Source organism: Notamacropus eugenii, chromosome 1 (assembly GCF_028372415.1).
Source record: "Notamacropus eugenii isolate mMacEug1 chromosome 1, mMacEug1.pri_v2, whole genome shotgun sequence".
NCBI lineage: Eukaryota > Metazoa > Chordata > Mammalia > Diprotodontia > Macropodidae > Notamacropus > Notamacropus eugenii.
The window spans coordinates 481,297,486-481,325,153 of record NC_092872.1 but is presented as its reverse complement, the minus strand read 5'-3'; the positions used below and the strand labels follow the sequence as shown (position 1 = coordinate 481,325,153).

At 43.4% G+C, this 27,668-nt stretch overlaps 1 protein-coding gene across 2 annotated transcripts; it reads left to right on the top strand.

Annotated features, from left to right (window-relative positions):
- PTGES (prostaglandin E synthase) lies at window positions 1-26,825 on the top strand. 2 transcript variants are annotated; one of them, XM_072632684.1, is made up of 4 exons: window positions 1-130; window positions 8,413-8,578; window positions 12,662-12,744; window positions 26,404-26,825. In XM_072632684.1, exons 1-4 carry the CDS (start codon window positions 90-92, stop codon window positions 26,651-26,653), a joined length of 540 nt encoding a protein of 179 aa, XP_072488785.1. In that variant the 5' UTR covers window positions 1-89; the 3' UTR covers window positions 26,654-26,825. The 2 variants fall into 2 exon arrangements, with proteins under 2 accessions (XP_072488785.1, XP_072488786.1); XM_072632685.1 differs by lacking the exon at window positions 1-130 and adding an exon at window positions 6,028-6,407.
- Window positions 26,826-27,668: the final 843 nt, after the last annotated feature.

The following is a 27,668-nucleotide window of genomic DNA, read 5'->3' as shown; positions in this document are numbered from 1 at the left end:
CTTTCCCCAGAGAGGAAAACCATAAGAAAAAGGAAGTAGCTGAAATCACTTCTAGTTGAAGCCTTCTCCATCTATGACTTGACAGAAGGATGAGTTCAGAGCTACGAAGTCTTAAACTCCTCTTGACAGGGTAAGGACCAGGGATGTCAGGGGTGAGCTTGCATGGGAGCCCAGGATTGGGTTACAGGGAGGCATGTAGGTCAATCCCTGCCACTCACTGTAGAAGACAGATGACAAAATCTACTTTTTTCTCAAAAATCTCTGAAGAAGCCTCCCAATTCCAAATGAACAGAATTGGGCATCATAGACTCACAATTTGCTAGTTATTGTTTTTAATGCTCCTGTTTACCCAACTCTTTCCTTTAAAGCCTCTTTTTTTCAGAAATCCTTTCTTCTAAGTCATGTTGGTTTCTCAGATTCTTATGAACATTTTATCGTGGCAATAGTAGTAAATATACTTTCTAGTCAACTGCTTAGCATTTTACCCGATTCTGTTTTGTGAGCTCTGTGCTATATCTCAAGACTGAGCTCAAAGCTGGTTGAAATTGAGGGCTTTGGCTGTTTATGTACCCAGGAAAATATTGTCATGCTATTCACTGATGTTCAGATAGCTGATATTCTCCTCCAACTCTATCCACTGCTTTTTCCTACTTGTTTCTTTCAGTTTAGTATTTACAGAAAGGAGTACCAAGGGTGGGATTCTTGGAGAAGAAGAAAGGAAGGGAAATTGAAGGGGTATGGTAAAGTACCAGGTTTGGGCTATCTGATTCTGGCGCTCTTACTTTAGCTATTAACACCCAAGGTGCGAGTGGTTGGGGTACCTTTTCAGGTTACAATGTCTACAACAAGTCTGATTTATTTTCCTCCTTCTAGTATTTCAGGCCAGAACTCCTGTCTTTCTCCCTCTTTCTCATGGCAACTTTGTCTAGCCTTGTTAAGTTCTGAAGATTGTTATCCCAACTCCAACCCACACTGATGAGTTGAGTGCCCCAGAAGAAGGTTAGCTACATCTTCCCTTTTGGGTTCTAGGGGTATCTCTGAAGGGATTGGGGTATCTTATTGTCCTTGGCTCAAGTCCTTATTCTGATCTATTCTCCCCAACATCAATTACCAGTGATTAGCACCCCAGCATCATTTAGTCCATTGACATCAACTGGCTTTTAAATGGGGATATTTCCTGAGAAAATGTAGAAATAAATGAAGTAAAAATATTTCTCTCTCCACCTGAAGATACACTCTCCCCTATATCACTTTGGTCCTTAGGGAGAGTGGGATCAAACTTCAAGCAGTTTTTACCAAGGATTTGCCCTCCACGTTCACTTCTGAATTTATCATAGGCAATCAATAGAGCCACTCCCTTGTTGGTAGTGTCTAGTATCTTTGATCTGAATATCCACTCAATGTTGAGCTGTGCTAGAAGCACAGGATTGACTGGTAGCAAAGTTTAGCGTGGATTTTGGCTCTCAGGCCTCTGGTGGTTTGCCATTTTGACCTTTTAAATCTCATGTTGGAGCCATCGGAGCCATGGAGCTGTTTCCAATACTCCATCTAAAAGAACAAACACAGAGAGAAAAAGAATGGAGACCCATATTCATGAGCCACCCCTGGGGAATGGAGAGAGGGATGAGGCCTTTTCCCATTGAGAGGTTTACAGCATGTTTCTTTCACTTAAATGTGGCTAGACAGGAAAGAGAAAGGGGCTTGCTTTGGCTAGTTGATGCTTACAAATGTAGCAGGGGACTGGTGAATGAGCCCAGTCATTACGAGCATGCACAGCACGTTCTGCTGAAATAGACCCCATGTGGTTCTAGTCCACTATTCATTCTCCTTTCAACTCTTTCCCATAGAACTTTCATTTCCTTTCCCATTCTTTCCTTGAGAGCTTTCATTTCAATTACATAATCACTTTTAAATTCTTGTTCCATTTCTTCTGGAAATCCCAGTAGAGCATGTGGTAAATTTGTGCTTTTATTTGAGGTTTTGCTTTTGTATGTTATAGAATTCTTCTCTTCTTCCGGGTATGTATCTTTAGCATCCCTTGAGCTATATATTTATTATTATTATTGGTGTTTTCTTATGTTTACTCATCTTTCCAGCTTTATATCCTGAATTAGGATTTTGTATGGGGCCATTGGCTCTGTGTACTTCTAGAAGGAATGATAGGCCTTCTTTGGTGCTGATGCATGTTATCTGAGTAATGAAGCTACTTTTTAAAAGTACCTCAGAAGTAGCTGGCCAATTCAAGTGATTTGAATGTGTGGTTTGGTGGCCTACATTGGGGCAGTTTAACCTAATAAATAGTCAATAAGCATTAATTAAGCATCAACTACATGCAGTACTGTGCCAAGCCCTGGGGATATAAATACAAAAAGAAAGATAATTCCTGCCCCCAAACAGTTTGCAATCTAATTCTTCCCTTCTGAGTCAGAATAACTCAGCTGCATATTCTAGGCATCCTTGGGTATACTCTGGTCTGGTCTCCCATCTCCATGCCTTTGGTATACATGTTAGTCTGTAGGCTTCTTTGGTTTGTCCTAAGTTGCTGAGCTCATAGGCTTTCATGAACTGAAGCTGGGAGAGGAAGTGGTTTCTATCTCTTTATGTGATCCCAGACCAGCAAAATGCATGGATTTCTTGATCATTTCTTAGTCTGGTATGCATTTATTTATTTATTTTTTAGATTCTTGCTAGAGTAGTTGCGAGAGAGCTGAGGCTGATCTGCTTTCACTCACTTCACCATCTTGACAAAAGTCCTTTGATTAAGTAGTCTTCTCCTTAAAATTGCTAGTCTTCAACAAAACCCTGTGAAAAACAAATGTGTTCTTCAAAAGCAAACATATTACCAAGCAGGTAATCCATTAGCACCCATCAACAGATGAGTGAGAAGTAGTTTATGAGTAGTGATCAGGGCCTTATGAGAATGGTAGATAGATAGGGCAGGCAAATTTTAACAGGAATGGGGTCAAGAAAGATCAAGGACATGGAGTCCATCTGGAAGAGGAATAGTTCAGATGGAAAGCTGAAGAGGGGAGGGATGGGAGAGTGATGCTTTGAGTTTTAATCATAACAATAATGATAATAATAGTTAAGATATATAGAGAGTGCTTTAATATTCGCAAAGTTATATGTGTGCATGTACAATGCACACATATATACATTCATATGTACAACTAACACACATGTTTATATGCACATATCTGCATGTATGAAATATCATTTTATCCTCATAGCAATTTTATCTATATAATCTAGAAGCTGTAATCATTCTCTTTTAAAGCATGATGAAACGGAAGCCAAGAGAGTTTAAATGATTTGAGCAAGGTTACAAGCTAGCAAATAGTAGAGGCAGGATCTGAGTTCAAGTCTTCCTGATTCTTTAAGCCCTGATAAGCTACCCATTCTTCAAAATTGCTTCTCAAGTAACCTGAAACGTGAAAGTCAGAGATGAAGTAATAATAATGCCTGACATTCCTATAGTGCTTACTATGTGCCCTGCCCTGTACTAAAAGCTTTATAAATATTGCCTTACAACCACCCTGGAAGATAAGCGCTATTATTACCCCCATATTAATAGATGAGAAAACTGAGGCAGACAGAGATTAGGTGACTTTCCCTGGGTCACAAAACTAGTAAAGGTGGGTGTGAACTCAGGTCTTCCTGACTCCAGAAGCAGAAGATAAATCTCACTATTCCAGCCTCCTCTAGCATATAAAAGTTTTGTTTGAAATAAATATTCACTTACAAAAGTGTCAGTCCTAAAACACTGTGATTTCATGACTGATAGATTATGGTCCTTGAGATCAGAATGATGCCATGGACTTCAGGAGAAAAAGAATAAATCTTCTTGACTCCCATGATGTTTTGTTTTGTTTTTCCCCCAAATGGGAAGGGTTTGACATGGTCATCCATTTAGGAAAACTCTGATCAGGCTGATTTGGGGAGCTCCATCTGAGTACTTCCCTTGAAATATGACATCAATTCTCTCAGGGCTGCTACAGGAAATAGATTCCTGAAGTGTTCCAAAGATTTGAAGGTCTCAAGTATGCCATAGCCCAAAGGAGATGTCTTATATGTAAACAAAAACATGGAGGGTCTGGGGCAAGAGGCAGCGGGGGACCAGGAGAGATCTTGTCTCCAGCCTCTTCTTATTCCCCATTTCCAAACCAGAAACTGCTCTCTGGGCCTAGCTTTTTTGGCAAAGTCAAGTGTCCTGGAAATTCTTGGACAAAGGCTTATGCTGAAGCAAATTTCTCACCCTCCACCCATCCAGCTGGGCCCTGTCCTAGAGACTGGGCCAATAAATTTCCCTGTCCTAAATGTGATTCCATGTAGTTCCCTCCTCTATAAAACAGAAATGGTAACCCCTTCCTGGCCATCCTCACAGGGCTAATAATGGGAAGCTCAAGTTAGAGGGGCTTTGGAATTGTGAAGCTCTTGATAAATGGGAACTATTAGTAGTAGTATTGGAACAGTTGGAGGATAAGAGCTTCAGGAGCAATAGATAGGGCCTTGTTAGAAGCCTGGGGCCCTCAAGTGGGACAATCTGGAGTCACAGCTATCAGTAGTGTGAAGGGAATCACTTCTTTTTTAAGGAAGAGGCCAGGGCAGGCCCCAAAGCTTTATTATAGGCTCTGTAGGCTAACCATTTCTTGACACTATTGTTTACCCTAAGACCAATTTGGACATACTCCTCATTGCCCAGCACAGTCTTTCCTCTGACCTATACAAACACAGGATTTTAAAGCTAGAAGCCACCTTTTAGAGACTCTTAGAGGAAGTGACCAATGAATAAACCCCTTCATTTTATAGATGCAGAAACTGAGAAGATATCACTTAGATGTGTGTTCATCCTTCATTGCCGAAGAAGACCATACCATCAGAGAAAGGATGACATGACTTGCACTTGACTTTGTTCTGAGTGAGGGAGGGCTGTGAGGTCAGCAGCCTCACTTCTGCTCCAGAGCCATCTGAATCCAGTGACCAGATATTCATCAGGATGACTGGAGATGACTCAGGATGCACTGGGAGACCTTGGGCCCTTTAAGTGTTGGACATAGATATCTCACAGTCAGCAGCATTGCTGGGCCTAGAGCCTGGGTCTCCTGATTCTCACTTAGTGTTTTTTAGATAATGTTGGCGAAAGAAACACCACTCACCCAGCTTTTTTCCAGTAGACCAGAAAGTCTATTTATTTATAAATTAGTGCACTATGATCCCTGTGGGTTCACTAACAGTTCAGCCTTTCCCAGCTTCAGTGCCCCACGGTGCTTTATCACACTAAATGAGGTGTGATGCCTCATACTTCCAAGGTACATCTTATACTTTGGGGGCATCAACATTCCTACAATGGACATCAGATAGAGACCCTTCTGCAGTCTTTTACCCTTAGGGGAAGGGTAGGGGGGAGTCTTTCTTCTTCCCGATGCTCTTTTTCGTGCTGTGCTCTGGAAAGGGGGCACACAAGTTGAGAGGGATAAAGACACACTCATGGAAACCCTGGGGGTAGGCCACCCTGACGGCTCAGGTGTTGCCAGCTTCTTTTGGGGGGGGGCTAGAGAGTTCAGCCTCTCCCAATTTCACACCAATTAAAAAGCAAAAGCCCGGCTGAGCCGCCTTATCCATGACAAAGGCAAGAGTTGTATAAACTGGTCTGAGATTTCTGCCAAAAGTAGCTAGTTTTCCTTAGAGCGCCCAGGAGTACAGGCCCATAACTGGGAGGGCTTCGTGGAGGAGACAGTGTAAGTGTGTGGCACATAGGCCCAAAAGAAGGGGCATCCGTGAGGAGCTGGCACTAGGCCCGAGAGAAGGGGCATCCGTGAGGAGCTAATCATGCCCCATCGTGGAATCGACGAATTTGAGTTTTTTCCCTGCTTTTCCCCAGTGATAACTTGTGACTTCAGAGGCTCCCCATGACTAACACAGGAGGCCTCCCCCCAAGCGGGTGCCTGCTCTGCAAATTACACGGTGTCAGGGGCTGCCTGGGGCCGCGGGGAGGTTACGTGCGGGCCGGGGTTAGGGGTCAGAGGGACTCCAGCCCGAGGTGCGGACTCCAAGGCCTAGGGCCGCCTGGCCGCCTGGCGTTTGCTACTGGTGCCCCGGGTGCTTGGGACCGTAAAAGGTGACATTCTCCAGGAGGCCGGGAGCTTCCCAGACGCCCAAGGCCTGCGCCCTGGGAGGGAGTGGAGGGTGGGGGCGCGTCTCCTTATTTTGCTGACGCAAGTCTGCCTGGGAACGGAGCGGCCAATCACAGCGCGACCAGGGGTTTCCCGGGGCCTGCCGCAGGGGCTAGGGGCCTATGAGGAGAAGAGGGAAGGGGCCACGTGGCCAGTCTAGGCCTGGCTCCGCCGAGGTCGAGGTCAGTCCTCCCGCTCCCAGCCCGGCCCTGAGGAGCGGCCGTCAGTGGGCAGGTAGGTGTTCTCGGGCCCTGAGGACGGTGGGCCGGGGAGGCTGGGCGGGAGCGCCCCTTGTCCGGCTGAGGAGAGCGTCCTGATATGTCGTGATATGTCGGGGGAGTGGGGAGGGCCTGGAGGGCCCCGGAGCCTAGAGCGGAGACGGCGCAGGCGCCCGGATGGTCCGAGTGCCCGCTTTACAGAGAGGGGAACTGAAGCCCGGCGTGGTTCTCTGGTTTGCCCAGGGCAGGGTACATTCCTTTACATATTATACATTTATTCTATATATTCTCTACATATGTAAGTGTGCACGCTCATGCGTTGTGGATGTACAGCGCATGGGAACAGGTGTATGGAGCAGCTAGGGGACCCAGCGGGTAAGAGGAGGCAGGAAGCCTCATCTTCTGGATCTCAAATCCAGCCTGACCGGGTGACCCTGGGCAAGTCACTTAACTCTGTTTGCCTCAGTTTCCTTATCTGTAAAATGAGCTGGAAAAGGAAATGGCAGACACACAATCATCGTGTCCAGCTTCTGCTTTTTACAGATGAGGGAATGAGATTCACAGAGAATGCTGGGACTTAACGCTGAGATTTTTTTAATTTATGTGTCTATTTAAACTTTTAGATATACACACACATACATACACATATACATGTATAGACACAGATGATACGATTTAAATCCAGCGTACTTTACACTACATTAAGCTAGTCTGAGGGCCTTGGGAGATCTGGGGGAGGGGCTAGCTCACAAAAATATTTATTGAACAATCCACTAAACCAGAAAGATAGTGAATTTGAGGAGTCTCCCACCCATCAATCCCAAACCCTTTAAAGTGGCCTTTACTGGAGAAATAAGTGCTTATTGAGCACCTGCTGTACCCTTGTGAATTATTCGTAGGATCCATAGGTCTAGGACTGAAACGGACTTTAACTCTATTTACTCCATAACCCTTGGGAAATCAGTTAACCTCCTGTAAAATGAGAGGATTGGTCAAAGATCACCAAGATCCTCTCCCACTTTTGTTCTGTGATTCTAGAATTCAGAGCCTGAAGGGACTTTAGGGATCATTTTGTCCAATCCCTCATCTTACAGGTGAGGAAATGAGATCCACAGAGAATGTTAGGACTTGCCACCGATTTATCTTGGCAAAGCCAGCGAGAAAGAAAACCTTATCCTTGGCCTCAAGGAGTTCAGAGTCTAGTATAGGAAATAGAACAAGACAGGACGGTGAGCCCTAGCACCCATTCCCAGGTCCCCCACCCCACTCCCTTTTGCTACAGTGTCTTTTCTAGGTGATGGTTGGGATACCTTTACTTCCTCAAATCAAATTAAAGCTGTACCTTGAGGGAAAGGAAAGGAGGCATTTTAGGGAACTCACCAGCAGGAAAGACTCTGCCAAGCCATGGCCCATGGGGGTGCTTGAGAGGTCCCAGTATCCTTCTCTAATAGGCTATAAAGTCCTCAGTGTGGCCAAAGATATGTTTCCCACCCATTGGTCTTGGGAAGCATTCTATTTTAAGAATGTTGTCTATCATTTTCCAGAGCAGGTAAGTTCATTCTGCTGAGAAAATAGAAAGTTAAGTGTATGGGAGGTGGTTTGTGATAAAGGTGGGGAATATGAAATTGTTTGGAGGGTTCTGTCTGGGACAGGTTTCTGCCCCCCCAAATTAGGGAGGGTGGCATTTCTTGCAAGGATAAATCCTTTGTTGGCATGCTGCTCAGCTAACCTCCAACTTGGAGGTTTCAGTGCTACAAAGGAGCTCTCAACGTCTTGTAGAACACCTGGAGGCAGAGAGGACACATCCTGCTAAGTGAGCAGGACTGCAGGGCTTCAGGCAGGAGAGGCTAAGAAATGATGATCTGTCACCTTAAGGTTCTGTGCTCTGTGTGGGTGTCTCTCTGTTGGTGATAAACTAAAGGCTTTTCATAACCATCCCTCCCTTTCCTTTCTCCGCCTTCCTCCCCCTTCTTCCCTCTCTCCCGGTCTCTGCCCTGCTCACTCAAACACATGCATACAAGGAACCCTCCACTTGGCCGGGCATCTGAAGGGGACCGAGCCCCGGTTCCCGCTCACAGGATGATGGACAACGAAGTCTTCTCGAACTTCCTCCTCTACAGCACCGTGCTAGTCATAAAGATGTACTTGTTAGCAGTAATAACCGGGCAAGTGAGGCTTCGGAAGAAAGTAAGTTTTCAGTCCCTCTGAACCCTCCTCCCTTCCCCCTTCTGGTTTTGTTCTGTTATTTCTACAAATACTTAGAGTTGGTAAATAAAACCCAGTATATGTTTACACTCTGGTGGAGACTTAGAAGTGAGTTAGATACTAAATATTTTCTTATTGTTCGCTTGGGATTCTCTTTCTCTTAATTCTCTCCTCCCTCCTCCCCCCTTCCCCCCCAGTCTGTTTCAATAGGGCCTGGTTATTTCATCTTTTGCATGTAAAGAACATTTTTCTCATTTGACATGACATGTTCTCTGGAAGGGTATGATTGTGTTAATCCCTTATTGGTATCCGGAAAGAAAATCAGATTTCTTTTAAACCCACAGTTCCGGAATAGAACAATCTAACAGCCTTGGAGACTTGTATCTTTCACAGGGAAATTGTATTTTGGGGGTGGAGTAGATTTGACTAAATCAGGGACATGGGGATCATTAAGTGGAAATTCCCCAAGCCCCAGGCTGATTATTCTCCAGGGCCATCAGAATCTTCTGAGCCAGAGTTTTAGCTGGAAATAATCAGGAGGATTCAGGTTCTGGCACAGTTTATGTGGAAGAATTTTCACCCAACATGTTTTAGTCCCTTAATAATCGGGGGAAAAATACAGAGAGAATGAAAGCAAAGAAATAAGAAGTAAAAACTGTTCAAGATGGGAATGCATTTTTAACTGGATGATGATCAGACAAATAAGTGTATGAGCCAGCAAGATGGGCCTGTTTTATATTATATAAAATTGGAAGAGAATGCCTGCTGCAGAGGGCTATAGCCCTGAGAATTCACTAGGAGTTTTCACTCAATTCCAGTTTTACCATATGATCTCCCTGTTGATATACTTCTAATTCATCATCCTGTTTCTGTCTTCTGCCCTTCTGAGCATTGGGGTTACAGTCAAAAGATCTGGGTTCAAATCCCAACACATCCTTCCACTTATGAATTATGTGACCTCAGGCAGATCACTTGACTTCTCTGTTTTTTCATCTCTGAGATGGGAATGATAATACCTGTACCACGTACCTCATCATTTGAGATAACCAATGTTAAATATGCTTTTTTAATTAATTCAGCAAACATTTGTTAAGCACCAAAAGCACTTTCTAGGTGTCATTTATTACGGTTCTTTCCCACATGATAAGATGGTGGTTGCATTTCAGAAGTAAAGTTTCAGCATAGAGCATAAATCTTGTTCAGGAGCTGGGAAGGAAAAAGGAAGAGAAGTATCCATTGAGCATCACTGAAAGCATTGAGCATCATCTTAAAGGAAACATGATTTCCTGAGACACAGAAATGTGTGTGATCATAGATTTATTGTTGGAAGAGACTCTAGAGCTCGTCTAATTCAAAGCTGTCATTTTCATTGTGAGGAAATTGAGACCCAGATAAGTTAAAGTCATTTGCTCAAAGTCACGTGGGTGGTACTTCTTCGAATCTGAAATGCATGTAAGCCATTGCTTTGCCACTAACTACGATTTTAAAGGCATGGGAACAAGTAAGAGGAGTGCCCATTCTTACACAGGGGCTTGTTATGTTACTAAAACCAGTAGTCATTGCCCCATTCAAGAATAATTATTCCTATTTGAAGGTATTGTTGGGGAGAGAAATTCCTCAGATTAGACCAACCTTGCTTCTTCATGCCTTGTTTTGTAATTTCTTTCATTCTTTGCATTTCAAACCCTTGTTTACAGTTTGCTAGTATATTAAGGCACAACAGGCAGTAAGTATTTTTTGAATAAATGAATGAAGGGCTAGGATAATTTCATGCTTCAAGAAACATGTTGCAGCTCTACTGGCTCAAAATAGGATCCCAGAGATTGGGCCTTGCTTGGTTTGAGATTACCAGTTCCGATGAACTCATCAGATAGCTTGGGACAAATACCATAAATTCCCAGCTCCTTCCCTCCCTGTCTATATAATGGAAAGGGTGAAGTGTTTGACTCTTGCAAAATCAACTAGATATGAGAACTGATAATGATCCACTGAGGATCCTGGGCTCTGAATCCTGGAGCTGGAAGGCACTTCAGAAGCCATCTGCTACAATGCCTTGGTATTGTAGATGAGCAAACAGGCCTAGAGAGATGGCTTATCCAAATTCACACATGTGATAAGTGGCAGAGCTGGGATTTGAACCCAGGTCTTCTAACTCCAAATTCACCCTTTCCCCATATACCATGGGGACTCCTAGTGCTGAAAACATTTAATTTTCTAAATGTACTTATTCTAGTTCTTATTGCAAGGAAGACATTGTTTCTTGCTCAGCTCCTAGTGTCAGTTAATCAACAAGAATTTGTTAAGCTACTTATTTAGAGAGCTAACAGCGTGCTGGACTTGGATTCTGGAAGACTTGAGTTCAGATCCTGTCTTTACTTACTAGCTAAGCACGTCTCTCCATCTCTCTCAGCCTTAGTGTCTTCATCTGTAAAATGGGAATAATAATAGTACCTCCCTCCCAGGGTTGTTTTGAATACCTAAGGGGGTAACTCATGGAAAGGGCATTGCCAAACCTTAAAGCAGTGCCTCCTCTGTGCCAGGCATTGTGCTAGAAGGTAGGTGTACAAATTATTGAAAAAAAACCTGCTTGTAAGACCCTTACATTCTAATGGAAAAGCAGAAACAGACTGAGAGTACTCTTGGGACCCTGTGTGAACTTAATTCAGTCAGTCAACAAACATTTACTAACTTACTTTGTACTAGGCACTGTGCTAAATGCTGAGAATACAAATAAAGTTAAAAAAAAAAGATAGTGCCTGCCCTCAAGGAGCTAACACTTTGAATGAGGAATGCTATATATATAAAAGGAAGATGGACTTGGGACCAGCAAGGCCATGATAAAGGAGTCTGTATGGCTGGTCTGAGCATTTTTCAATGAAGGTGCAAGGAGGAGCCTCAGGGACTGAGGTATGAATTCCAGAGCTGAAGTGATCTCCTTGGATAAAGAGGGAGTGGGAGGGTGGGAAAGAACAGACATTTATCAAGACTGGTGCTAGGTGGTGCAGTGGCTAGAGCACCAGTGCAGAAATCAGGAGGACCTGAGTTCAAATCTCACCTCAGAAACTTAACCCCAGTTGCCTCATCCTGGGTCATCTCCAGTCATCCTGATGAATATCTGGTCGGTCACTGGATTCAGATGGCTCTGGAGGAGAAGTGAGGTTGGTGACCTGCACAGCCCTCCCTCCCAAAACAAAGTCAAGTGCAAGTCATGTCATTATTTCTCTGATGGCGTGGTCTTCTTCGACAGTGAAGGACGAACACACACAGTACTATGTGCTAGGCACTGTGAGTACTATGTGCCAGGCACTGTGCTAAGTGCTTTACAATTATCTCGCTTGATCCTCACAAACATTTCTGCCTAGAAATGTTTCTGCCTCTCACTTCTTACCCTCCTGTGTGCTGGGGCACTTAATGCTAAGTTGGAGAGATGGGTGATGTCTGACATTCTCTTAGACTTTGGGCAAATGACTTTAACTTCTCTGGGTCTCAGTTTCCTCATAATGAAAGTGAGAGCTCTGAATTAGATGAGCTCTAGAGTCTCTTCCAACAATAAATCTATGATCATACACATTTCTTTGTCTCAGGAAGTCATGTTTCCTTTAAGCTTTCAGTGCTGCTCAATGGATTACTTCATTTCCTTTTCCTTCCCAGCTCCTGAACAAGATTTATGCTCTATGCTGAAACTTTACTTCTGAAATGCAACCACCATCCTATCATGTGGGAAAGAACCGTAATAAATGACACTTAGAAGGTTCTGTTATTATCCCATTTTACAAGTGAGGAAACTGAGGCCAACAGAATGACTTACCCAGGGTCATATAGCTAGTAACTGTCTAAGGCTAGTTTTGAACTTGAGCGTTCCTGACAGCAGGCTCAGTGCTATATCCACTGCACCCCTAGCATGCCTTTTCTGGGGTGTGATAGAGGACTCTAAATTGCAGCCTGATGAGAAATGAAGAGAGGACTGGCCTGGGTAACCTCCTCAAATGGAGGTTCCTGTGCCAAAATATCCCTAAGCCTGACTTGTTTCCCATACAATAGCAATTCTCCATGAATATCTTTTAGGCTTTTGCAAATCCAGAAGATGCCTTGAAGCATGGAGGCCTCCAATATTGCAGGACAGACCCAGATGTGGAACGTTGCCGCAGGCAAGTATCTGCCTTCCGTCCTTCTGTGTTTCTAGTTCAGCCTCTCACTTCTTCCCTTCCTGTGTGCTGGGGCACTTAATGCTATGTTGGAGAAATGGATGGTGAACTGTGATGGAAAGATGGGTGATGTCTGACATTCTCCTTCCCTTCTGCCAATTTTTGAGCTAGGGTGGCAAGGTTAGAGTTGGTGGAAACAGTGGTAGAGAAGGGATAAGTGTGGGTGGGTGGGTGCTAGATACAGGGTGGCTTGGGACAGGGGCAAATCTTTCTATGCCCTAAACAAATGAATGGGTGTGTCATCTCCAGCTAGAAAGCAACTAGTTGGCACTAGTTATAAAGCTCTCTTTACTTACACTATTTCCTCATTTGATCATTTCATTTACCATAAGCCTATCCCTCATGCGTGGAAAGTATTCCCTCTTGTTCCTTCTCCTCCTCTTCCTTTACTTTCCCTGTGTCCTTTTCTTCTTTTTCCTCCTGCTCCTCCCTGAAGGTTAAGTGACTTATTCATAGCCATTTGGTGGAGCCAAAATTTGAACCCAGGTCTTTGACTTCAAGTCCCACACTTCCCACCAGTGCCACACTATGCTCTTGAATTGCTGGAGCCCAAATAATGGGCAATTACCAGAGTCCTTGGCGGCTTTTCCACAGCTCAGCAAGTTATTGCAGAGTATGGAACAAAGAGAGACATTAGTTTTTCAGAGATTTTAAGAATTTATAGCCCAAGGAGAAAATCTCATCAACCTGCAGAGACTAGAGCAGTTAAATATTAAGCCAAAGCTGACGAAGCTGGGCCATGAAAGCATTTGTGTTTTGTTTTTTTAGAGCAGTAAAGACACCCCATAGGTGAGCTCAACGTCTGAAAAACGTGCTGTACTCAGGGAAGGCTGGGGAGAGGGGGCAGGGTACTCTCTACCACTGCATTTAAATACTGCCTTTTTAGATGGCCTGAAAATAGCAGTCTGGGAAATGGGGTGGAATGCTAAGACCTTATCTGTATAAACATAACTGGGAGCTGTTCGTGTGGCTTAGTGGAAACGAGAAAAACCACCTCAGAAGGAGGTGAAGAAAAGGAGAAAAACCACCACACGTTATCAGACTGTTACCCTTCTCCTGAATGTATAGACAAGCCCAAGGAATAGACTGATAGGGACAGATGCTTGCATTGGGATTTGGGAACAGGACGAAAGTGTTGCTAAGGGCCCAGTGGATAAAGGGGGCAATGCTAGATGTCGCAGAAAAGAACATTAGATTTAGTGTCAAAAGGTCTGGGTTAGAGTTTATCATGGGAGTCAGTGCAAGGGAGATCTGGGTTCAACTTCTAACTCTGCTCTATGTAATTACCCTCAGGCACTCAGCCTCCCTGGACCTCAGTTTTCTCATTTATAAAATGAGGGGGATTAGACTAACCAACATCTTAGGTCCCTTCCAGCTCTTGGAGCCTGTGATCATAGCTTTTTAACCTTAGACAAACTGCTTCTTCTCTGGACCTTAGTTTCCTTATTTTCAGAATCAGGATAATTCACTACCTGCCTTTTGTTTTGTTTTTGCTTTTGCTCTCCATATTTTAAAGTTAATATAAGAAAAGCATCTTGCATAACTTAGAGTGCTTTGGAATAGGCATTGTGAGTAAGTTTTCCATTAGTCAAAGTGGATGAAGTCTTAGGAAGACCAGTCTAGCTCAACTGAAAGAAACTCATCATCAGATAGTTGGCTACAAGTTAGTGAATTTTTCAGCTATAGAAACTCAAAAAACCCCCAAACTGCTGTTGTGATCTGCGTTGGTGGAGAGAGCACCCACTCGAATGAAAGCACAGGTCCTTGGAGTCTAAGCTTGATTATCACCATGTTGAAGGATGCCCAGGGCAAAGTCCATTTCTATTTGAGTTTGACATCATTACTCTAGTTGTTATGTTTGCAGATGACATAGGGTTGATTGCCTTAAACTCCAGAACATTATAGAACCTTTTAAATGAAACCCATAATCATGTCTAAGCGTTTAGCCTAACTATCCACACAGGAAAACCCCAGTGGATAAAGAACTACAACATGTTGTTTAACAGATGATCCATATTTCTAGCCAATTAGTATCTACATCTTGGAAGAAAACTATGCAGGGCAATGAGTTGGGCCCAGGAGCAAATAGTAGACTAGATAGATAGGCTGTGGAAAATTGTGCTGTATATCTAATGCTCCCAAGCTTCTCCCTGAAACAAAGGCCAATTTTTAAAACATGACTATCCTTCTGATGATGCTGCATGAGGATGAGTCACAGAGTAACCTCGTCTCTGAAGAGTGAACATTTATAGGTCCTTCTGAAGAGAGGTAGACTTTAAGGTGTCTGGGGGAGAAGCAGCAACAAAACAGCACCAGCAGCAAGATGGGACCAGAAAGGAGGTGGGAGGAACCTGGGAGCCAGCTAGTCTAACTTCCTCACTTTACAGATGAGGAAACTGAGGTGAGAGATGATCTGTGGACAGCCCATTACATCCATTTATTAAATGAGTGAGTGTGTGTAAAGCAAACCTTAAAGTGATGTATACAGGCTTGCTATGATTATTATTCATGCGATGTCAGAAAGTTTGGAGAAAGACTCCCAGCACAGTGGATGGCCCACCTACAAGAGCATTTATGGTAGGAATGGACAAGAAGACATGGACAAGTTAGAGCCTGTTCCAACATCTGTTGGAAGGAATGTCTGCACTTCTCCCCCATTCCCAACCCACTGAGATGCCTTCAAAGTAATATATTTTCGCAGTCCAGTTCATCAAACATTGAAGGCCCTAGGGTAGGTGCTGAGTTAGTTACTTGAAATTTATTAGTTTTTCGGATGTTTTAAAAATATGACTTCGTATTTGTTCCATTGTGTGGGATATCAATGGAGCCCAGCTTCCCCTTTCTCTACACCAGTAGTTGTTAAACTTTTTGGTCTCAGAATCCCTGCACTCTTAAAATATGGAAGACCTCCCACCCCAAAGGAACTTTTATTTATGTGAGTAATATCAAGGGATATAATGGAACTAACTAAAACTGGAGGAGCCAGTTGTTAAATTTTTAGTGAGTTCTTCTTTCAAGATGACTTCTTGAAAATCAGCAAAAGCTATAAATCAGGGCTTGATTTATTGTTTTATTGATTGTCTGGACTTAAGAAAGTGGTGGAGAAAATGTTAATAATTCAGATTAAACATAAAAGTGTGTCTCAGTGTATATCCTTTTTTTTCTTCCTGGAATGCTGGCACATTTTTGTTTGTATCTGTTGATATTTGTTTTGGTTGTTCAGGGGTTTTTCAGTCGTGTCTGAATCTTCATGACCTCCTTTGGACTTTTCTTGGCAAAGACATTGAGGTGGTTTGCCTTTTCTTTCTCCAGTGTGTTTTACAGATGAAGAAACTGAGGCCAGCAGGGTTAAGTGACTTGCCCAGTGTCACACAGCTAGTATCTGAGGCCTCATCTTCCTGACTCCAGGCTTGGCACTCTATCCACTATGCCATGTAGCTGTCTCACTGATATTTACTGTATTAGAAAATAAAACATCTTAGTATTATGATGAAAACAGTTTGACATTGTGGACTCCCTGAAAAGGTCCTGAGTAGATATCTCCCTTGTATTGCTGGGCCACATTTTGAGAGCTCTGCTCTAAATGAATGAGGTTTTACTGTGTTTTTCATCAGCTACAAAACTGGGCTGAGATGGGGTTGCCTAAAAGTGAATGTCATGAAAATTGTAGACGTAGTGGGAGGAAAATGACCTGCCTCCTGGATTGCCTGAACGTGACTCCTAGCAGCTGCTCTCCCAGTGGGGACAGGCCCTGAGGGGAAGGCCACTTCTAAAAGACAGCTATCAGATTTCCAAATGTCTGTAATGACATAGTAAAATTGAGGCTGATGTCGCAATGGCTCAGCAAGAGGCAGGATATTGCAGTACAGTGAAGCTACTGCGGGTGGGGAGCAAGTCTAGTCTGGAATGAATTTGTTTGGATTGCTTTTGCCTTGAAGTGGTCATTATTACGAATGACACACTGACACACGTCAGTCTGTACCTCTGTTGGCTGAATGGATTTTTCATGTTTTTCTTCTCAGATTAGATTCTGAAAATATGTTCTCTTTGGAACAGGCCTTTGTGTTTGCCCTTTGCTCCCTCACCTCCACCCTGGAGAATGTCCTTAGTGGGTTTATTTGGAACCATTTTTATAGGATCCTAGTTAGAGAGTGAAGAGGGAACTTTAGAGGTCATCTAGTCCAGCACCTCTTAAACTGTGGGTCGTGACTGTCATGACCCACAGTTTAAGAAGTGCTGAAGGGGTCATGAATTGAAAAAATTTAAGAAGCCCTGATCTAATCCAACTCTCTCTTGAAAAGAGATTATTAATGCCTTTTGTTTTAACACATATGCCTCCTCCCCCCTCCTTCTCCACCTTCAGCAGAACCTTGTAACAGAAAAACAGTATTTACAGTAATATGTACTATTACTAACAATGTCTGCAACATGCTGCCCTTGTAGCCCCCCAACTCCCTGCTGAGGGGAGAAAGGTATGGTTCATTCTCTGTTCTCCAAGCCAACCCTCTCATTTTACTGGTGATGAAATTAAAGCCCAAAAAAGGTTAAGGACTTTTCTAAGGTGACACAGACAGAGGAAGGATTTGACCTGGGGTACTCTTGACTCCTAATATAGTATTCTTTCCACTGTATGTGCTGCCTTTTAGTGACCTGGGCTACATGGCTCTGTTTATGTATACAGTTGTGAGGAGTGGGAATACTGCACAGGATTATTGCTTATAGAGTCTATGTTTAGAACTCATCCCTGGGGAGAACATCCTCTGAATCAGTATTGTGTCAGAATGCAGGTAACTCCCAGCCTGAGAGAGCCCTCCAGGGAGAGACACTTAGGTTGACTTACCTCTCTTTCACCTCTTGCTTAGGAAAAGTCACCTAATTTATCTGGGCCTTAGGTTGGCTGGGATGACTGCTGAGGGCTCTTCCAGCTCTAGATATGTGATCCTTTGAATTCTGAATTAGTGAGCATGAAATAAGTCACTGAATCCCAGAAGAGTAGGATCTCAGAGGACTCTCCTTGAAGCCTGAGTTTCAGGAAAGCAAAAGGAAAACCTACTCTACATAGCAAGTAGCATATAGATTCTTGGGTGGTTTGCCTCAGTTTCCATACCAGTGAAATGAGGAAACTGAAGCTCCTGCTCCAAGGGCAGGGGTTGGCAAATTATGGCTTATGGGCCAGATATGACTTGCCATCTCTTCATATGGCTTGCAAGCTAAAAATGATTTTTTTATTGGCCAGATTTGACCAATGGGCTATGGTTTGTTTACCATGGTGTTTTGCCAGCTGTAATGTGATACAGTCTATATTTCTGATCTTCACTGCAAAAGGATGTACATCAGAAAGGCAGCAAGATATAAGAGGAAGAGCCCTGTGCTTGGAGATAGGAAGACTTTGGTTCAAATCCTGTCCAAGGCTTTTTGTCAGTTGGGTGACCCCAAAGAAGTTACTTAACTACTGTCAACTCAGTTTCATCTTTTGTAAAACGGGGATAAGAATAGGATCTGCCTCATTTTTGGGAGAAAATACATATAAAATATTATATAAAGCAAATTAAAAGTTAGCAACTGAGCCTCAGTAAATGACTTAAGGAAGATAGAGATGTGTGAAGACAAGTCCTTAATCTTCTGATTTTTGAGTAAGACAAATGCATCCTTCTACAAGTTGGTTAGCAGTATATCCATAGGCAGGCTAAATCATATTTTTTCTTGTAATCTTTTGGTTCTCCTTCCCCTCCCCCCCATTATCTATCCTTGTCCCCCCAGCTCTATTATTTTTAATAACGAAATCTCAGTCAACTTCAGCACCATCTCACTACCCACTTCTCTGTCCTAGACCCTTTGATTCTTTCCAGAAAGAGTGCCATTGAGCTCAGAGCATCTGTTTTAGGACAGGCTCTAGAGCCTTATGCCCTCTTTCTTATTAATCCACGTACTCTCTGGATACCAGCATAACTGTTGGTTTGATTCTTGACGTGCTCTTTCATTTTTTTTGTTTGCAAATAGAGTTTTTCCCCTAAATCAAATCATTTAAAACACAGTAGAGAAGCTGGTTAAAAGAACCCTGTCATGGATCCTTTCTTAAAGGTAAAGGTGATGATTTCTTCTCTGTCTCCTGTATCAGTCTTTATTGTGTAAAGCAAAGCACACTGCAGTGTTTTACTGAGTTAAGATAGATTTCTTCAGAGGTAGTGAAGCAACTGAGAGTCATGAGCTTATCAAATCTCAGAGCTCAACGGGATCTCAGAGACCATCTAGCACTGTACCTTAACAGAAACTGTGCTCCTTTTTTGAAGGGCACCATGTGTCTAAATCAGAACCTGATTCCGGGGTTGGAAAGTCCTGGTAAGGCTCTTTCTTGAATGAGGGGGAGATGTTTGCTTGATGCTTTTTGTGTGTGGAATCCTGGAGAGGTGGGCAGGTTGTATAGAACAGAGAACATGGGTCAATGAAGTCTGGGAGGTTTTCTAGTCTGGAAAACCCTATGAGGGGCAAATCTCTGCCTCACATTCTTCAAGTGAAGACTGGATAAATACTTGATGAGGATGTTATAGAGGGGATTGCTTTTGGGATACATTTTGGACTGAATGACCTCTTGAGAGTCCATCCTAAGGTGCTGTCATTTTCTCAGGAAACCTTGGGACGGCTGTACTTTTCCACTAACTGACTTGCTCACTTGACATTTGTATCAGAAATAGAATCCATGGGATTGAGGCAGGATACCTCTACTAGTTATTTAGCTTCAATTTAGCAAGCGAGGTGATTTGGGGAAAGAATACTGGCCTTGGAGTCAGAAAGTTTGAATCCAGCCTCTGACATGTAGTAGCTGTGTGATACCAGGAAAATCATTAGCCTCCTCCAGCCTCAGGGTCTCCAATCTTGTAAAATGGGGACAAAAATAATAGAGTCTGTCTTATAGGGTTGCTGTGAAGATCAAATGAGATAATATATGTAAAGTACTTTGCAAGCCTTTATTTTTTTAAAGTTTTTTGAGACTGGGTCTCCCCGTTTTGTCTGGGCTAGAGACACAGCAGCCACAGTGGCTCCAATGCCAGTGCTCATCAGTGTGGAAGCTTTGGCCTAGTCTGCTTCCAGTCTGATCCAGTTTGCCCCTCCATAGGTAGCCTGGCCTCCCTGCTCCTGGGGGCTCATCACAGTGGTGTCATACTAAGAGAGGACACCCAATCAGCATTCAGAGCTACTGAACTCACTGTCCATTACTCTCTACCTCCTCCTTCCCAGGAGCAGGCATTAGAGGAGCATACCTCCATGCCTGCCTTAGAAAGCCTTTAAAGCACAAGAGAAACGTTACCTCTTGTTTAACATGTACTATAGCCAAGGCTTTGGGCTCAGAGCTTACAGAGATAGATATAACATGCTCTGCTCTCGATAAACTTATAGTTGGATGACGGAGGAAAGATAAGTATAGAAATAACTATGCTGTAAGAGAGTGAAGTGAAGGGGGATGAGGAATCCAGGCATATTGCTATGAAAAATTTAAAGAGATAAAAATTGTTTTTATCTGGGGAGTTCAGGGTAGGCTTCATAGAAGAGAGCCCTGGAGTTGGCCCTGGAGGGAAGGCTATTATAGTCAAGGGGGGTAGGGGAGGATGGCATGAGCAAAAGCATGGAGATGGAAGAAGGCTGGACAGAATCGAGGGGAGAAGAGTGCATTGTGACAGGAAAGTATAATATATGTTAGCAGTATCATGGGGTAAAGCTGCCCAGATAGATTGGAGCCACATTGTGAAAGGCTTTGAGTGCAGCTAGCTGGTACAGTGGATAGAATGCAGGACTTGGAGTCAGGAAGACTTGAATCCAAATTCTCCCTCAGACACTTACAAACTGTGTGATCCTGGGCAAGTCACATAACCTCTGTCTGTTTCAATTTCCTTAATTGTAAAGTGGAGATGATAAGAACACATACCTCCCAGAGTAGTTGTGAGGATAAAATGAGGTAATAGCTATAAAATGTTTTTCAAGAAGAACCATATAAATTATTATTATATGTTAACGTCAGGAGTTTCTTTCTTGTTTGCCCTAGCAAAAAAGAAGGTGCACCATTTAAGAAGTAATATGATCATAGATTCTATTAGAAGAGTATTATTCAGAATCAGTTGTGTGGAAGATGGGTGAGGAGAGAGAAACTGCAGGCAGGAAGACTTGTCAGGAACCTGCTCAGATCAGTCACCAAGCATGTATTAAACATTTGTTGGGTGCCAGACACTGTGCTAAGGTCTGCCCTCAAGGAGCTCACATAGTGTTGGGGAAGAAAGCATTCAAACAATGCCCACATATCTACTGCACATGAGAAATAATCTTGGGGATGGTGAGATTGGGGAAGCCTTTGGCAGAAGTGGGTTTTGAGCTGTCTTGGGAAAAGGCAGGAGGTAGAAGTGAGGAAGGAGAACATTGCTGACGTGAGATGGCCAATGAAAAGGCCCAGAGTTGAGTGATGGGAGTGTCATGTGCAAGGAAGAGCCAGGAGATCAGTGTCACTGGGTCATAGAGGGTGAGGACGGAAGTAATGTGTAAGAGAATGAAAAGATAGAGGCCGGGTTGAGAAGAGCTTTAAAAGCCAAATGGAATTTTATATTTGATCAGGTAGGAACCATTGACATTGATTATGTTGGAGGCTCCTTTGGCAGCAGAAAGAAGGGAAAGACTGGAGTTGCAAGGAGACCAGCAAGGCCGTTTTGGCAATCCAGGGATGAGGTGATGAGGGTGTATGCCAGAGTAGGGCCTGTGTGAGCAGAGAGATGTTGGGAAGGTAGAAATAGCCAGATTTGGCAACATATTGGGTCTGTGGAATGAGTACAGATGAGGAGTTGAGGATGACACTGAAGTTGTAAACCTGGATGGCTGGAAGGATGGTGGTGCCTTAGACAGTAACAAGAAAGTTTAGAAGAGGAGAGGGTTTGGAGGGAAAAGATAAAGAGCTCTGTTTGGGACATATTGAGTTTGAGATAACATCTAGTTAAAGATGTCCAATAGGCAGTTGATAGTGTGGAGTGGAGTTCAAGAAAAAGATTGAGTCTGAATTGGTGAATCATTTGAACAGAGGTGACAGTTGAACCTGTGAGAGCTGATGAGATCACCAGACAATAGTATAGAGGTTAAAGAGAAGAAGGCCCAGGACAGAGCCTTTGGGGATACTCATGGGTGTGACCTGAATAAAGATCCAGCAAAGGAGACTGGAGGAAGAGAACCGGGAGAGAGCATTGTCACAAAAACCTAGAGAACAGAGAACATCCAGAAGAAAAGAGGGATAGTGTCAGAGAGAGGCCCAGAAGGATGAGGATTGAGAAGAGGCGATTAGATTTGGCAAGTAGGAGCCAGGGACAACTTGGGTGAAAGCAGTTTCATTTGAATGATGAGCTGGGAGTCAGATTGCAAAATTTAGGAGAGAGATAGGAAAGGAAGTGGAGGCACAGATTGTAGATGACTTTCTCAAGGAGCTTAGGCATAAAGGGAAAGAGAAATAAAGACAATTGTTGTAGGGATGGTTGGATCAAGTGAGAATTTTTTGAGGATGGGGAGAACCATGGGTATGTTTATAGGCAGTATGGAAGCAGCAGCCTAAGTAGATAGGGAGAGATTGATTGTTAGAGTGAGATGATAGTGAGGGCCATCTGCTGGAGAAAATGGGGTAAAACAGGAGCAGGGGTGCATGTAGGTGGGTGAAAACATCTGAATGCCATGAGATAAGGAGGAAGGGGAGCTAGCTCCTCGGGGAACGGCCTCAGTTTTTCCTTGAAGTATGAGGCCTGAGGACGGATTAAAGGATTTGGATGAGAACTGCTGTGGTGAGTGGGATAGTGAATTAATCACAGGTAGCACTTTCACAGAAGTGGAGTACTGTATTCTCATCTGGTTTGGGTATAAGAAAGAAGAAAAAGGTTTCATTGGATCTCATACCTACTGCTTAGTTTCCAAGTTTGTTTTTGAAAATGTCATTGGAGATTGTAGCTGTTTACCCAAGACAGGAAGTAGTGGATGGGTTTCCACAGAGGCCCTGTGTGTATGCCCGGCAAAGCTCACGCTTAGACAAACCCTGAGAAGGAACAGCTGTATAACAGTATACAGATGTCTCCTGTCAACCACCAGCCCAGTGTCAGCAGCAGTGGGAGCCAGACATGAGAAGCAAGCTCTCTTGCTAGCCTGAGGACTATTGTCTATGCTAATATTGGTCACTGAATCTTAGAGCTGGCGTGGGCCTATGAAGCCAGAAGAAAAACAAGACTTGGAGTGGGGAGGTGACTTGCTCAGGAGGTCACTCAGGAACTAGAGTGATAGAATTTCAAGCCCAATGCCTCTTTCCACTAAAGCAAACAGATGATTGATGCTAGCACCATACTTAGTTGCTAGAGATCTCTAAGCACTTGCCACAACTCATTTGATTTCCCTGGGACCAATTCAGGAGGCAATAAAGTTGTCATCTTGCTAAGGCATTTTTATTGTTGTTAATTATAATAGCAGTAGAAGGTTCACAAAGTGCTTTCCTCACAACTCTGTGATGTAGGTAGTGTAGATATCATTATTCCCATTTTGTGGATAAGAAAACCGGATGAAAGAGGGAAAGGGATTTTTGCTCAGGTTATACTACTAGTAAGTGCTAGGATTGTAGGATCATGAATTAGAGCGGAAAAGGACTTCAAAGACCCTTACCTCTTTTTATAGGTAAGGAAACAGGCCCAGGGAAATAAGTGACTTGCCCAAGGATGATCACACATATAATACATATCAGGTGGAATTTGAACCCAGGGCCTCCAGTATTCCTTATATCAAAGTTGAGGCACTTTTGGCACTGTGCTGCCTAGTGCAGATTTTTATAAATGGGAATCCTAAAATCAGGATCCACCTGAGTATGACCTATCCAGTCAGATGTTGGGCGGGCATCATCCCCTCTTCTTCCTCTAGATCTTTACCTCCACCAGCCTGACGTCCTAACAGTAGAGATATTTTCCTTGATGTTAAGCATCAGCTTCTTTCAATTTTCTCTTTTTAAAATGCAAATGTTCCTGGCAAGAGTGACATAAAGGTCAGGATTCTTTAGTGGGTGCAGGAATCCTGACTCTATTAGCAGTGGATAGATAACATGTTTAAGAAGGAGCGATAAGTGACTATGAAGGGTCTTCCTAAAGGCTTCACAGTTTTTTCTAAGGGCCACTTTGGGGGACAACAGGTAGAAGAGAATTGCCGTAAGGGCAGCACCAAATCTTGAACGGGGCACTGATTAGAAATCATGTTTGAGGAAGTTGGGGATAATGTTTTTCCCTTCTAAGCAGGTTGGAGGAGGGTCGTGGGAAGAGCTGCAGCTAAATCGAAAAGCAGTGAGAATAAAATTGTGCCAGCCTGATTGACTGGCCCTTTGGTCTAGGGATTAGAAGGCTGAGTTAAGCTAAACCATTACAGGTACTGTTCGACAGTCACAGAGCATCTCTACAAGCAAACTACAAGCTTTATAAGATGTAGAATTACATGCCAGTCCCTTTGGGCATGGATTCTAAGAACAAAGATTGAAAGGGTTGGTCCCTTTGTGTAAAGGAAGAAAGTTCACTGGATTTGGGTTGCTGAACTGAGTTCATCAGACCTTTTCTGTCTCTTCCCTTTCCCTGTTTGGTAATAGTCTTTCAGGTTGGACAAGTATGAATCAACTCTTGCTAAAAAATGGAAATTCTCATTCTGAAAATGGAGAAGTCACAGGGTTTTGTTGAAAGAATCAGAGTGACTAGGGCCTGGAGCATTCCATTTGGATGAGATAGAATGGGTCTTGCCCTTGATGGTGATGGTGGTGAGTTCAGGGGAGGAAGGAACCCTGGAATGGAAGCAGGACTTAGGCAAGTCCCCTTCCTCTTTGCAAGCCTCAGCTTCCTGGTCTGTAAAAAAAAATGAGAGGCATATATGATCCCTTTCAGTTCAAAATATTAAATTCTGTTGAAGCAAATTCTGGAGCCTGTGGATTTGTGTGTGTGATGTGAGTGGGGTGGGGAATCAAGGGTTACAGAATTGGTGGGGAGGAGTAGGGGGAGGGACTTTGATTAGTTTGCTTCACACTTGCTTTAATGGGCACTTTTTGTGGATCTCCATTGATAGAGATCTCAGTCTAGGCACTTATGTGTATTTTCCCCCCTTAAATCCTTCCCTTACCCCCAGACACTTCCTCTTAGAGCCTTACCAATCCATCTACCATATCTCATTCTTGCTCTATGATACGACTACTCCAACTTTTTTTCCGATCATATGTTTCTTGGTTGTGTGTACACACAAATTGGTCAGACTTCCAGCTGGTGGGTTTAAGCCACTCATTTAAATCACTAATTTATGGCAATTTGGAATCTGTTTACCACTGAACTCGAGGAATTTAAAGGTTAGCTAATGCCTCATGGAAAACATTAACCAGTTCCAATTAGATTGAAGCAAATTGGCTCTCCTCCACATCATTAATTTATGAATAAGTATGGATGATTTTCCTCCTTTCTTGATCTTTATAATAAAAGGCATTGCATTGAAAAGTAGAGTCAGGAAGCCTACAAATTACTTGTTGATTATTGCTTCGTAGATGTGATAGAGTGATGTGGGAGAAGCAGCATACGGAAAGTCAGAGACCCTGCCTCTGGTCATGTGCTGCTTAGTGGTTGCAGGCACATGCCCCAGGCTGCTCTGTAGCACCATATACTGTAGAACGTTGCAACAAGACTATCTTATTTTCTAACACTTGTTTAGCTTTCTGAAAGTTCAGGAGAACCAGATGTCTCATCTCTAGCCTTGGACAAGTTACTTCTTTTTTTAGTGCTCTAGGCAGCTAAGACTTTAGATTGCTGCCTGTGACAGTGCCAACCTGCTAATTAATTTAGTATCCATGTTCCTTTTTTCCTTCTCTGTGGAATAGGCATGTCCAGGTTTATCTCTACCCCCATATATGTGTGTATATAAACACCCCTTATAGGTCACGATGTGAGAATGTCAGTATTATCAGTTGTGAGAACTACAGTGGTATTTATTAATAGTTAGCTAGCATTTATATAGACCTTCAAGATTTGCAAAATGTCTTGCAAATTTTATCTCTTTTTTCCTCACAACAACCCTGGGAAGCAGGTGCCTTTATTATCATCCTATTTTTACAGATAAGGAAACAGGGTGGATGAGGTTTAGTGACTTGCCCAGGCTCACATAGCTAGTAAGTGACTGAGGCTGAATTTGAACTCAGGTCTTCTTGACTCCAAGTTCAGCTGCTCTATTCACCGCACCACCTAGCTGCCTATTGAATCAAAATTCCTTGTTGGAGATATGGATCACTCCCCCCAGCTTTCTACCCCTCAGAAGGAAGGATAATCAAACTCAGGTAAGTCCCCTGTAGTTCTCTATCCCCTCATTCAACTTTTCACATCTTATTCCTAACTAGATTGTAAGCCTCTTGAGGGGAGGGCCTATAAGTTTACTTTTTGTGGCTTGTGCAAATAAGAGGTATTTAGGATCACACCAAGGAACTGGGAGCAGAGTAAGAGGGACTTGGAGTGGATATGTTTGGTCTGTGTGTGGAGGCATCCCCTTCCAGCAGTAGAACTGTGATCTGCAACTGACGATCCTCTTCTCTTTCTATTCCAGAGCCCATTGGAACGACCTGGAGAACATCTTACCATTTCTGTTCTTGGGATCCATCTATTCCTTCCTGGACCCAGACCCCTTCATAGCCTGGCTTCACTTTTTCATCTTCTTTGTGGGGAGGATAATTCACACCATTGCCTACCTGGTGAAACTGAGAGCTCCCATCCGCTCAGTGGCCTATACCATAGCTCAGTTCCCTTGTGTTTCCATGGCTCTGCAGATTCTTTGGGAGGTCATAGACACCTGGTAACCAGCAGTCAGCTATGGTGCCATCTCTCCAGCAAGGGAAGGCAGCGAATGCAGTTTTTCCAGGCTCCATCTCATCCCCATATCCATCTATCTCCTCTCACTTTACTTCCCTATGTGACTGAATCAAGTGCCTGGTTGGCCAGACACTTACAGAATATACATGTGTGTGCATACTTGTATGTCTTTATTTCATCCTGTGTATGTACTGATATGCAGATGTTCTTTAATTCCACAGAGTCTAGTAAAGTTGCTGATCACAGTTACAGCACATAGAAGGGACTGGTCAGATCCCAGATCCTCCCAAGTTTGCTGAATTACTTTTCTAGTATGCACCTCTCTCTCTCTCTCTCTCTCTCTCCCTCTCTCTCTCTCTCCCTCTCCCTCTCTCCCTCTCTCCCTCTCTCCCTCTCTCCCTCTCCCTCTCTCCCTCTCTCCCTCTCCCTCTCTCCCTCTCCCTCTCTCCCTCTCTCCCTCTCTCCCTCTCCCTCTCTCCCTCTCTCCCTCTCCCTCTCCCTCTCTCCCTCTCCCTCTCCCTCTCCCTCTCCTTCTCCTTCTTCTTCTCCCTCTCTCTCTCAATAGGGTTTGAGTCCATTTGAGTTTTAAGACCCTGGAAAAGGAAATGTCCCTTTTTGTTAAATATTTTCATAGCTGAAGTTTAATGAGACTAGAGTCCTGGAAACAATACAGTATAGGTTTACAGTAGTTGGTAGGCTCTGTATCTTCTATTGCACTGACTTTTTTCCATAAGAGATCACTTCAGAGGAGGAAAGGGATTGTCCTCTCTAGCAGTAATAAAATGGAACCACTAGTTGGGTGTTGGTTTAGAGATGAGTAATGAAATCTAACCTCTCTGAAAGGGGGAAGGGAAACAGAGCTATGACCAACAGATAGAAGTTGGGAAAAAGTCATGAAATAAGGTCAATGAAAGCTGACTTCTGGGTTTGGCACTGTTTCCATGGTTTCGAGACCTGAGACGGGGGACCCAGATGTGAAAGCATCTTCTGGAAGTTCATTCC